This window comes from Antechinus flavipes, chromosome 4 (assembly GCF_016432865.1).
Source record: "Antechinus flavipes isolate AdamAnt ecotype Samford, QLD, Australia chromosome 4, AdamAnt_v2, whole genome shotgun sequence".
NCBI classification, from domain to species: Eukaryota; Metazoa; Chordata; class Mammalia; order Dasyuromorphia; family Dasyuridae; genus Antechinus; species Antechinus flavipes.
Window position 1 is genome coordinate 287,840,968 of NC_067401.1, and position 13,913 is coordinate 287,854,880.

Sequence of the window (13,913 nt, forward strand, 5' to 3'; positions counted from 1 at the left end):
ATTTCATTCTTGTTAGGCATGCTTATAATGATGATTATTTTAAAATGATTTTTTAAAAAAACAAAAATGAATGGGAAAATGATTTTTATGCTACGTCTTTATTTTTAATTGTAGTAATTTTATTTATTTTTAATATACATTGCTTTATGAATCATGTTGGGAGAGAAAAATCAGAGCTAAAGAGAAAAACCATGGGAGAGATTAAAAAAAAAGAAGTGAAAATAGCATGTATTGATTTGAATTCAATTTCCTTAGTTCTTTTTCTGAATGCTGGTAGCATTTTCTGTCAAAAGTGTATTGGGATTGCTTTGGATCCCTGAATTACTGAGAAAAACCAAGCCTTTCATAGTTAATCATTGCACATTCTTGCTATTGTGTACAATGTATTTATTCCTGGTTCAGCTTGTTTCACTCAGCATCTTAATTGTTTAGATCTGACTGTGTAAGAAGTGTTTTGTAATTGTGTTCATATAGTTCTTGGATTTGTCTTAGCAGGTAGACCCCCAAATATTTTATTTTGTCTACAGTAATTTTAAATGGAATTTCTTTTTATCTCTTGCTGATGGGCTTTGTCAGTAATATATAGAAATGATGATAATTTGTGTGGGTTTATTTTATATCCTGTAACTTTGCTAAAACTGTGAATTCCAGTAAATTTTTGGATGATTATATTATAGTTCCCTAAGCATATCATCATATCATCTGCAAAGAGTGATAGTTTTATTTCCTCATTGTCTATTTCAATTTCTTTTTCTTTTCTTATTGCTAAAGCCAATATTTCTAATACAATGTTGAATAATAGCAGTGATAATGGTCATCCTTGTTTCACTCCAGATGTTGGGAATATGTCCAGCTTTTCTATGTTACAAATAATACTTGTTGTAGGTTTTAGATAGATACTGCTTGTTATTTTAAGGAAAGCTCTCTTTATCCTTATGGTCTCTAGTGTTTTTAACAGGAATGGGTGCTGTATTTTGTTAAAAAGCTTTTTCAGCATCTATTTAGATTACCATATGATTTCTGTTGGTTTTGTTATTGATGTGATCTATTATGGTATCGTTTTCCTGATAATGAACCAGCTTTTGCATTCCTGTCATAAATTCCACTTGGTCATAGTGTATTATCCTGCTGATAAGTTACTGTAATATCTTTGCTAATATTTTGTTTAAAATTTTTTTTATATCAATATTCATTTGGGAGATTGGTCTATAATTTTCTTTCTCTGTTTTGGCCTATCTGGTTTAAGTATCAGTGCCATATTTGTATCATAGAAGGAATTTGTCAATACTCCTTCTTTATCTATTTTTCCAAATATTTACATAGTATTGGAATTAATTATTCTTTAAATGTTTGGTAGAATTCACTTGTAAATCTATCTGGCCCTGGAGACTTTTTCCTTAGGGAGTTTATTAATGACTTGTTCAGTTTCTTTTTCTAAAATGGGACTATTTGAGTATCTTATTTCCTCTTCTGTAATTTATATTTTTGGCAATTTATATTTTTGTAACTATTCATCCATTTTGGTTAGATTGTCAGATTTGCTGCTTTAGAGTTTGGCAGAATAGTTCCTTATTATTTCTTTGGTGATAAATTCACCCCTTTCATTTTTGATGCTGTGATTTGGGGTTTTTCCCTTTCTTTTTTCTAACCAAATTAACCAAAAATTTATCTATGTTAGTTTTCCCATAAAACCTATTCTTAGTTTTATTTATTAGTTCAATAGCTTTTTTGGTTTTTATTTTATTAATCTCTCCTTTGAGTTTCAAAATTTCTTTTAATTGGGGTTTTGAATTTGTTCTTTTTCTAGCTTTTTTAGTTATATGCCCAATTCATTGATCATCTCTTCCTCTATTTTATTTATGTATTTCTTTAGAGATGTAAAATTTCCCCTCAGAACCGCTTTGGCTGTCTCTCATAGATTTTGTTTCTGTTTTATGGGAGAGTTCATCCCATTCACATTATGATTACCAGCTTTGTATTTCCCTCCATCCTATTTTCTCCCCTGTATATATTTTTGTTCTCTCTTTCCATACTGTCCTTTGTTTTGTTTGTTTTTTTACCCACTCCACCCACTACCTTTTCTATCAATTCCTCTCTTTCTCTTACCTTTTCCCCTAGGGTTTGTGTCTTTCCTTCTATCCTGTGCCTCCCTTTTCTTTTTCTTTCTCCTCCTACTTTTTTTGTAGGATTAGATAAATTTCTATACCCAACTGAATGATTAAGTTATTCCTTCTTAGAGCCAAAACTGATGAGATCAAGCTTCAGACAATGTTTATCCAACCTCCTTCTTTTCCCTAAATTGTAATGTCTTTTGCACTTCTTCATTTGAACTAGTTGTCCCATTATACTTTCTTTTTCCTCTCTTCCCAGTATAGATCTTTTTCTACCACTTAATGACTTTGATGTCATCACATCAGAATCCATTCATAACCACACGCCCAATCCATGTGGTGCCCTTCTCTGTCTACCCCAGTCTCAGATACAGTTCTTAAGCGTTACAGATATTGTTTTCCTATTTAGGGATATAAACAGTTTAACCTTTAAATATATATATATATATATCCCCCCTCCTGTTTACCTTTTTTTGGTTCTTTTGGGTCCTGTGTTTGTAGATTAAATTTTCTGTTTAGTTCTGGTTTTTTTCAGTAGAAATGATTGAGAGTCTCTTACTTCATTGAAGCTCCATCTCCTCCCCTGAAAGATGATGCTAAGTCACCCTGAATAGTTAATTCTTGGTTGTACCCCCAGATCCTTTGCCTTCTGGAATATGGTATTCCAGGCCCTCAGATTGTAGAAGCTGCCAGGTCCTAGGTAATCCTGACTGTTGTTCATTGATATTTGAATTGTTTTTGTCTGGCAGCTTGCAGTATTTTTTCCTTGAGATTATAGTTTTGGAGTTTCCCAACAGTATTCCTTGGGTTTTCTTTGTGGGATCTCTTTGCAGAGGTGATACATGGATTCTTTCAATGAATATTTCCCCTCTGTTTCTAGAATATTAGGGCAGTTTTCCTTAATGATTTCTTGAAGAATGCTATCCAGGTTCTTCTATTTTTGGTCATGGTCTTCAGGTAGACCAATAATTTTTAAATTAGCTCTTCTGGATTTATTTTCCAGATTGGCTGTTTTGCCAATGAGGTACTTTACGTTCTCTTCCAATTTTTTATTTTTTTTATATTTATTTTACTGATTCTTGCTATCTCACAAAGTCATTAGCTTCCATTTGCCCTGTACTAGGTTTTAATATGTTATTTTCTTCTGTTACCTTTGGTATTTCTTTTTTCTATTTGGTTTATTATACTGTTTAAGTAGTTCTTTTCTTCAGACAATTTTTCCCTTCCTTTTCCAAACTGTTAACTCTCTCATGCATAACATTCATTTCTTTTCTCATTTTTTCTTCTACTTCTCTTAGTTGCCTTTTGAAGTCTTTTATGAACATTTTCAAGAAGCCTCTTTGGACTTGAAACCAATTTATATCACTCTTTTAGATTTCTTCTGTGGACATTCTGTCCTCACCTGAGTTTGTGTTTTGGTCTGCTGTGTCACCATAGTAGCTTTCTGAGGTCAAAGTTCTTTTCTGTTTCCTGCTCATTTTCTTTCCTTTTCTTTTGGTATTTCCTCTTTTTTTTTTTTACTTTTAAGGTGGAACTCTGTTCCTGGGGTAAAGATTCCTGTGCAGCTCTGAGCCTTAGCTTTGAATACAGGAGGTAGTTTGACTGCTCTTTCCAGGAAACAGGCTGGTTTCCCAGAGTTTGCCTTGTAAGCTGCCCCACTTGATTTGCTTCTCTAATGAGCCACGACTGAGGGTCTTAGTTGTTAATTTGCTGTGATTAAGACCCTCTCACTGGCTTTTCCAGAGTCAGATAGACCTGGGCTGAACACCCTTTCACCCCAGGGATACTGATCTTTCTTTATGCTACATCTTATGGTAAATCTGGCATTGTAGGCCCATGAAAAACACAGAGCTACAAGGTAGACTGCTATGTGTGAAGATCAGCAAATTAGTGCTACTGGAGTTTAAAGATGTGGAGGTGAAGAAAAAGTGTCAGAAGACTAAGAAGGTAAGAAATGGCTAGATTTTGGACATTCGGGCAGTTTTCCTTGATGATTTCCTGAAAGATGATGTCTAGGCTCTTTTTTTTTTTTTTTTTTTTTTTATCATGGTTTTCGGGAAGATCAGTAATTCTTAGATTATCTCTCCTAGATCTATTTTCCAGGTCAGTTGTTGTTCCAGTGAGGTATTTTACATTTTCTAATATTTTTTTCTTTTTTGGGGGGGGAAAGGGAGAGTTATTTCCTGATTCTTTAAGTCACATTGAGTCATTCACTTCCATTTGCTCAATTCTAATTTCTAGTGAATTATTTTCTTCCGTTAGCTTTTTTATCTCAAATTATGTTTTTCAGTGAATTGGTTTCTTTTTCATATCTATTTTGTAAGGAGTTGTATGCTTTTTCTATTTCATCAAATCTATTTTGCAAAGAGTTATTTGCCTTTTCCATTTCATCAAATCTATTTTCTTCAGATAATTTATGTTTTTCCTTTTCCATACTCTCTTGCAAAGATCTCCTTTCCTTTCCCTATTTTTCTTATAAGTCTCTTTTAAGATCCTTTTTGAATTCTTCCAAGAGAGCCTTGTGAAATGGGGACCAACTCATATCTTCTTTGGGGTTCATCTAGAACTGATTTGCTTTTAGGATCCTCAGATGTAAGGTCTGTTCTTCCCTTTCTCCATAAAAGCTCTCTATAGTCAGAGTTCTTTTTGCTTTTTTGCTCTTTTTTTTTTTAAAGGTTGAGATCTGCTCAAAGACAAAGAGGTAATATCCACTTTAGTTTGCCCTGGGACTGGTGTTGTTGACTGACTTCCAGTGCTGGGTAGGCATGGCCAGGTCCTACATCTGGCGTTCTGGGACTCACAATTTGCCTTTTGTATTTGCTTTGGGTGTCTTGATCCATTGGCTTGTAACCAGGACAGCAGCCTATGAGCCTCGCAATAGATTCCCTGGTGCTCTGGCTCCCCACTCCTTGTCCTCTGATCTGGATTTAGCAGCCTCTCCCCCTGCCCAATTGAAACAGGCATTTTCTGAAGTTCTTCCAAAGTATCTTCTTCTGGACCTTTGTTGTACTCCAGATGTTTATGGGTTATGTCACTCCAAAGCCAGTTCAGAGGCCTAATCTGCTGTGGATTTGAGAGAAGCCCGGAGGAGGTCAGACAGGGATGTGTCTACTCTCAGCCATCTTGACTCCTCCTCAAAAATGGCTAGATTTTTAAGAGCTTTAAAAGCCAAACAGAGAATTTTATACTTGATCTGGAAGGTAAAAGGGAACCACTGAAGTTTATTCAATAGTTGAAGAATATCTTCAGGCATGGGGTTCAGGAAAATCACTTTGGTAAAGAATGAATTTTATTGGGGAGAGAGTTGAGGAAAATGAACTAGAAAGCTATTGCAGTGGTTCAGGCCTGAAATGATGTACCTGATGCTGCATGAATGTAGGAATGGGTATACAGGTAATAGCTGTTATGAAAGTAGAACCTATAAGAATTAGTAGCAGGTTTGTTGAGATAGGATGGGAAATGAGATGAGTAAGAGTGAGGGATTAAAGATGATACCTAGTTTGAGGAATATAGTTGAAAGGATGATTGATAATATCCTCTACTGTAAAAGGGAAGTTGGGAAAAAAGGGTTTGGAGGAAAATATAAATTCTGTTTTGGATGTGTTAAGAGATTTAAGAGACACCCAATTCAAGATGTCCAGTAGGCAGTTGGTCAGCACCTGAAGGACTTTTTTTAGTTCTAGGTATCACAATTTAGAAAGGACTCTGATAAGTTAGTGTGCACAGAGAAGAGACAACTAAGATAGTGAGTGCTCTTGAGTCATATGAAGATTAGTTGAAGGAGGTGAGGATATTTTGTCTGGAAAAGTGAAGGAAGGAAGAAATGAAAAAGTGAGCCATGTATTTATTAAATGCCTCACTGGGAAACAACTATCTTAAAAAAAAAAAAAAAAAAAAAAAACTTTAAAAGAGTTCATGCCATAAAGGAAATGAATTCTAAATAGAAAGAGAGGTGTAGGGGAAGAGGAGAGAGCAGAAAAGGAGGGAAAGGTTTGGCAGAGAGTTACATATTCCTACATTTCACAGGTTTGGAGGTTGGCAGTAGGGAGAAATGAGAATGATGGCCAGATTACAGGCAATATGTTTTATAAATAGTGGCCTAGAAATAAGATAGAAGCATGTTTTTTGGTGAAATAAGGGAAGAGCTATCAGGACCCAGGTTCCAGAGTCAGAGTGGGAGGTGCTAAGAGCATGAGGAAATGAGAATAGTAGTCAAGATACAGACAGCTGAAGTTGCTTAAAAGCTCTTATAACTTTTTTATTTTTTAGTAGTTTTAACAGGTTAGAAAAGGATTCAAGTGTCTTAATCTATAGTCAATATTTATGTGGCTAGCAAATCAGGAAATGGAATTACAATATTTTATAATCTAATACGATGTATAATATGTGGATTTGGGATTGGAGGCCCTAGGGAGGTTTCTAGAATTTGTTTTGGAGATGTAGCTATTATTTTGAGAATGTTTTAGCAGTTGGTTTTCTTTGGATAAATACCATTGGTGTCTTGTGTCAGGTTCTCTCCATTGGCTTCAGCCAGAGAGGAAAGTTGAGAACTTTATTGACCCAGCCTATTAATAATGAGAACACACCTGATGAATGTGTGAAAAGCTGAAGTGTGAAATTTTCTTCCTTGTGAATTTCATAAGAAAATTGCTAAAAGCTGATTTGTCCTTTCTCTTAATTCTCTTAATTAATTCTCTTAATTGTCTTGTCTAATTCTCTTAATTTGCAACCTATATCACACATTTTCAAAGTTGCTTATATATTTCCTTATTCTTTTTTTTTTTTTTATGCTTGTATTTACAGAATATTTATATGCTTTATCTAGTTAGTAACTCCTGGAAGACATAAAGTCTGCTTTCTCCCTAGCTACACAAAATGTTTGTTCATTTAAGAATATTTAATTGCATCAGTTTGGAAATAGATAAGTAGATGGTTTAAGGGTTGAGTTGTTTTGGTTTTGGTTTTGGTTTTGGTGGAACAAACTTGAAATCCCTAAAAGAAAGAATCTAAGTATATTAAATTAAATTTAAACCACAGGCACTATTAACTTGTATGGATGTTCCATACTTGCTAGGAGAAAAGAGATTTTAAAAAATGAAAAAAAAATGAAAAATTTTCTCAACCATTTTAACCTTCAAAAACTACTGCACTTATTTTTATCATAATGCACTAAAATTTTTAATTATATTTTATATAATAGCTATTATAAGATTGAAGAAAAGATTTTGTGAATTTAACAAATATTACAAATGTGAACATTTCTATGTAGTAAACATAAGAGGATTGTATATAAAACCATTAATTTTTTATTACATACATACAATCATATGTATATAAAATGCATGCACACACACACATATATAGATATAGACATACTTGTATATGTATTTAAAATTTAACACAGTGGTACCAATACTGCCCTAACTTTTCTGAGCCTTCTTCTGAATTTAATGTATATACACATATGTGTGTTTATATATACACATACATACATACATATACACACACATTTTTGTCAGGTGTTTGTAAGGTATGTTTGCGATATATGTAATATGTACACATGTGTATATATACATGTATTATACATAATCTTACAAATGTTCATGTTACATTAATGCTCTTTATTACTATTGTATCACTCACTAGATAATGAATTTAAAACCAGTGCTTATACACTTGAAAGTAATATAGCAGTCACTAGCTAGTCAAAGTTTATGTGTTTGTTTTATTTTTAGGAAGATGTGGAGACTGGAGTACACCTTGACCCTGCCATTAAGGAAGTCCAATACAATCCTTCCTATGAGACCATGTTTGCTCCTGAGGTAAGAATAAAATATATTTAAAGGTGTTGGTTTCAAATTCTGTATTAGAAAAAGTCTAAAAAGACTTCTATTTTCTTTATATTAATTTATTTGAAAACGTATGAAAGTTTGCCGATGACAGCCTGATGCAATGTTCCTACATTTATTGTTGGAAAGAATGCCTACATTCAAAAGATGAGAGATCCATTAACTTACTGAAGAAGCATATTTAAATACTTAATAATAGAAAAACTTTAATCAAGCAAAAAAGTAACAGAATAAATTAGACAGTTTGCATATGTCATGGAAATTCCCATTTGTTATAAAACTTATAGTGTCTAACATAGGTGCTTTAATGGTATTGTTTTTACTGAATTCTTCCCTGCCCCATAACCTCTTATCTGCCATCTCTAGGAATCCTACATTGATAGTTTTAAAAAGGTAGCATTTGTGTTATCTTCCTTTCTTAATGGCAAATTGCACTTCCCTTGTTATCCTAATGCTGTGTATGGGATATTTTCTGATGCTATTGTTATATGCAATCTACTAGAATTCCCCAAATCAGCACTCAGTACCTAAGGCCATACCAGTGGTAAATAACAGATACAGAAATCAAATCTCTATTCTCTTGACTGCACACCCAATATTTTTTACATTGTGGCCTTTAGGAAAATTTCTGTCTCCCCTCAAGACAAAGCAGTACCATGTGTATTTGCCCTACTGCTTGCTTTAGTGACTATAAACTAATGTTGACTAAATTGCTATCCATGAGCTACTAAACTGATTCAGTTCATTGCCATGAGGTACTGGCATTAAATGTGCACTCAAGCAAATGCAAAAAAAAAAAAAAAGAAAAAGAACCTCCCATAGTTTCTATGGTTTATTTTAGAACTACATGGAAATACTCAGGAGGACTGAAAGTCTTTATCTTGCTACTAGATTCCTCCAGATGATTCTGAAGAGGAAAGTAAGGCAGGTGATCTTGCTCAGCCCTCCCTCACTTAAATCCAGTTCTCTTGTATATCATGGCATCACCTGATGTCGTGGTCCTCTTTGAGAATGAAAAACAACAATCTCTGTGAGTAGGAGTAGGATCTGCTCTACTGGGGACCCAACTGAAACTGGGCAGTTGAACAACACAGTTCCTCTTCTTTCCTTTCCTTTTTTTTTTTTTTTTTTTTTCTTTCCTTCTCACTGATTGGACAACAAATGGGTCCCAAGCCAAGCCCCACTTGGTCATTGTTTGAGCCCTAATTGGCTCAGAGTGAATATGTATATAGCAATAGTTTATGTTTTGGCCAAAAACCCTGAAGATTTTCCTCTCCCAGATTGATTTTTTTTGGGGGTAGGGAGAAACTAGATAAAAGAGGCCATTCTCTGCATCTTTTCTTACTTGATTTTAATCACTGATTAGGCATTACCTTAGTCAAACTGAGACTTGTTTATAGACCTTTACTTAAAAAAACTAAGGTCTCCCACTGAGCCAGGGCCAGCTTTAGTCCTCCTAATCTTCATCTAGCCATTGGACCCAGATGGCTGTGGAGGAGAAAGTGAATCTGATGATTCTGCACAGCCCATGATCACTTAAATCCAATTCATTTGCTTGTCATGGCATTACCTCCCTGATGTCATGGTCCTCTGAGAATAAAAGATAAATGACAACAACATGAGAAATACTATTGCTAAGCCAGAAGCTTCAGGAAAAGAGAAAGGGAAAAGGGAGGAAAAAATTTAAAAGAAAGTACATCAAAGGGATTTGGTTTCATATACAGGTCTGTTATTCCTTTTGTAAACTTTCCCTCTGTAATCCTCCACTTCTTCTTTAGTAAAATAAGGGAGTTAGACCAAATGATCCCTTTTAGATAAAAATTCCTTAATTTCAATGAATATCAAATAATCTGGGTATTTAAACATCACTTATTTAGGTTCTTGGTATTTATTTAGCTTTATTTATGGAATTATCTGAATTATTAATGGTGAATAAATCTTAAGGGTCCCCAAGTTGTAATTTATATTAAATATATGCTTTTTAGACTTGGTCTTTGATTATATCAACAACGTAATGATCTTGAGGTTAAAATTTTTATTAAGTACTTAAGTGTATGTATTATTATAGTAGGCATGATACAGAAAAAACAAAGGGTTCTGATTACTATCCTGAGAGAGACCAAAAAAATAATGAAAGCTAAAGATTCATCAAAGTAGAAGAAATACTCCATTTGAAGAAATTTTGTAGAAAAAAGTCCAGGATGGTAAAAAATTGAGAGCTGGATCTTCCAAATAATCTTATCCCATTCTACTTTGTGCAGATAGAAAAAAATAAGTTTTGAGCTCAAAATATTTCTAATTTGAAGAGAGGAGAATTTTTGGACTGAAAGCATTGTAGCTGGGAAGAATACTGTGACTAGAAACAGGAATAATACATTAGAATTTCTTTCATCACCTCCTTCATATTCCTACTGTTATCATTCTCATTCAGGTCTCTAAATCTGGATATTTTTACAAGTCTCTTCATTGATTTACATGCCTGCAAGTTTTTTCCTAAATTTCATCTTTCATATTCTTACTAAAAGAATCTTCCTATTGAAGGGTCTGATTGTGTTTCTCCTCAGTGGTTTCTCCATTGCATATTGAGAGTAAGATCCAAATTCCTTTAGCCTGACATGCAGAGATTTGCAGTTAGACTCTAACATGCCTTTCCTTGGTTTATACTATTCTTTATGCATTCTAAAGCTCAGAGGTCAGCAAGCTATGGCCTTCAATTTGACTCTCTCAAAACAAATTCTTAGCTTCACAATGTGACAGCCTTTTTTGCTGATCTCTGCCTATCCAAACCAAATCATTTCCTATTTCCTATCTTATTCTGCTCTTTCTTATTTCCAGGCCTTAATACATGCTGTCTCCCCATGCCTGGAATGTTTCCATTCCTACTGTCCAAAATTCTCTTCAAGGCCAAACTTAAACCATAAACTCTTCCATTAAGTTTTTCCTGATTTTCCCAAACCACCTGCTTAACATCTGTAAATGATCTCTCCTTTTTAAGATCTTTTCTACCACTGTATTTATACTTTTTCCATATAATAGTTTTGTGTACATTTCTATATTTCTCCCTCCCCATTATAATTATAAATTCCTAGACAACAGAGTGTATGTCATTTTGTTAGTAGTGCCTAACCCAATGCATTGCATATATTTTTCATAATTGAATTGAATTGGAGGTACAAAGTAGCTTTAAGTTGAGCAAAGTACCTTGAAACTACAGATGAGGAATGTCATATCATCTTAGTGATAAAATAATTAAATTTCATTTTCCACCTTTCATTATTAAATTGTCAAAGGCTATTTCATTTAATTTTCTTAGGCACTAGAAAGATTAAATATAATTAAAATTTGGGATATAAGAAAAGACAGAAATATTGTTTTTAGCAGTTCTGTTATGTGGGTGTATAAAGAACTCTTATTCATACTATGGGAAAGCATCATGTTATTCTATTGTTTCTCAAATTCCTTCAGCTTACACTAGAGCAATTTAGTAGACACAGTAGGGAAAGATTTCCATGTGATTTACATTGTCATTTTCAAACTAAAATGTACCTCTAAAATTCATTAAGGAATTGAGAAAATCAAAATCATTTTATATTTTATTTAAAATATATTATTTCATTTCTGGGAGCCAGCATGGCGGAATAAACAGTAAATCACTATAACTCTCCCAGATTCACCTCCAAATAAAATAGTGCCCCCAAAGAAATCTTAGAATAACAGAACTTGCAAAAAGATAGGTGAAATAGTCTTTAAACTCAAGAAACTTGGAAGATCGGCAAAAAAAAAAAAAAAAAAAAAAAAAAATTCAGGTAAAAGGAGAATGCAATCCAGGACAGGAAGTGTCCCAGCAAACCAGTGGTAGATCTTGAACCCCAGCATGGTGGAGTAGGCAGACACCAACATCAGGACCCTCCACATGCCTCAGCATAGCCAGGGAAATGGAGACACTCCAGTTTTGAGAACTGCCATATGCTTTAGCATAGCTCTGGGCAATCATTGTCACCAGCAGCTGGACTACCACATGTTCCAGTGTATTCTCAAAAATGCAAAAGCACCCCACCAGCCTCAGCACACTCCAGATACCAGGACTAGGATCCTGGCTCAGCATCAAATAAGGTCCTAGACCTCAATGGCCTTCAGCAGTGCCAGCCACCTCCCACCTTAGCCTCTCAGCACAGCACCAGATACAAAGGTCTCCCAAGGACTCCGCAACATCAGTGTAACACCAGAATAACATCCAGAGCCTACAGCAGAGGTCCTCAGACTATGGCCCGTGGGCCAGATGCGGCAGCTGAGGACATTTATCCCCCTCACCCAGGGCTGTGAAGTTTCTTTATTTAAAGGTCCACAAAACAAAGTTTATGTTTTTACTATAGTCCGGCCCTCCAACAGTCTGAGAGACAGTGAACTGGCCCCCTATTTTAAAAGTTTGAGGACCCCTGGCTTACAGCCTCTGGCATAAGAAGCCTAAGACAAGTACCCCTTCCACCACAGGAACAGAACTCAAATTTAAAAGAAAGGGTAAAGGCCAGAAGATAGGAGCTAAAGGCAATTAAAAAAAAAATCTGACCTTAGAAAGTCATTACGGTGACAGGGAAGATCAAGATACAATTCAAAAGAGAACAGCAGTAGCAAAACAGCTATAGAGAATCATTGAACTAGGACTAGTAAAAGCCATAATCAAAAGGAGGATCTAGACAGCATCTTTCAAGAAATGATCAACGAAAATATGCCCTGATAATCTGGAATCAGAGGGCAGAATAGGCATTGAAAAAATCCACTCGTCACCTCTAGATAGAAGGTCAAAAATTTAAAATTCTAAGGAGCTTTATAGTCAACAGAACTATCAGGTCAAGGAAAAAATACTTGCAAGTAGCAAAAAGAAACAATTCAAATATCAGGGAGCCACAATAAGGATTACACAGGACTGCAACATTAAAACAATTGCAACATTAAAAGATTGGAGGTCATGGAACATAATATTCTGGGAGGCAGAGGAGCTAGTACTACAACCAAAAATCAATTATCTGGTCAAATTAAGCATCAAGGGGAAAAAATAGTCATATGATGAAATAGAAAGATCTCAAGCTTTCCATAAGGAGAACAAAATTAAAAACAAAAATTTGATCTTCATTATCAAGATCTAAGAGAAGCATTAACATATGTGGGAACTAAGGACATCTGAGATCTACTAACTTTTCCAATTCATTTTAGAAATATTTAAGAATACCCAGGAGGACTAAAAGCCATTTATGGTAATATTACCCTGCGGAAAATCATACCATGAAGATACTTTGAAGGACATGTGACCTCATTACTATGAGTGCTTTCTCCAGTGGTGAAGATGACATTTCAGTCATGTATTTGCTTTCCATGCAACTTTTTTCAAGTTGACAAATTAAGTGTTTATAAGGAAAGCTGAGTGCTGCAGAATTGACACTTTTGAATTGTAGTGCTAGAGAATGCTACTGAGAGTCCCTTGTACAGCAAGGTAGTCAGACCAATCAATACTTTTAAGAAATTAATTCAGACTATTCATTGGTATATCAAATACTGAAACTTAAATTTGGCAACATAATGAGAAGAGATGATTCATTGTAAAAGACCCTAATATTGGGAAAGATTAAAAGCAAAAAGTAAAGGGGAGGGCAGAAGATGAGGTGGATAGACAGTGATAAAGAAACAACGAACATGACTTTAAGATTTTGAGAGATAGTAGAAGATAGATGGACCTAGCATGCTATTCCATAGGGTCATCAAGAATTAGACAGGACTAAGAGAGTGAACAACAACAACAATATGCCAGGTGCTTGTAAAGCCGGGGAGGTGCAAGTATAAATAATTAAACAATTGCTGGCCGCCTCCTCACAGGCTTAGTTCTTCCTGCATCTTTGATATACAGTGTTAAATATTCTAATTCTTTCTGACTTCTCAGGACTTAGTGACAAATAGAGAT

General features: G+C 34.6%; 1 protein-coding gene across 1 annotated transcript in view; it reads left to right on the forward strand.

Moving 5' to 3' along the window:
• Positions 1 to 13,913, forward strand: part of CDC40 (cell division cycle 40) — a 62,675-nt gene that overhangs the window by 6,574 nt on the left and 42,188 nt on the right. Inside the window, exon 2 of the mRNA XM_051997534.1 lies at positions 7,847 to 7,933. Within this exon, the coding sequence (XP_051853494.1) occupies positions 7,847 to 7,933 (87 nt within the window). The remainder of the gene's footprint in view (positions 1 to 7,846; positions 7,934 to 13,913) is intronic.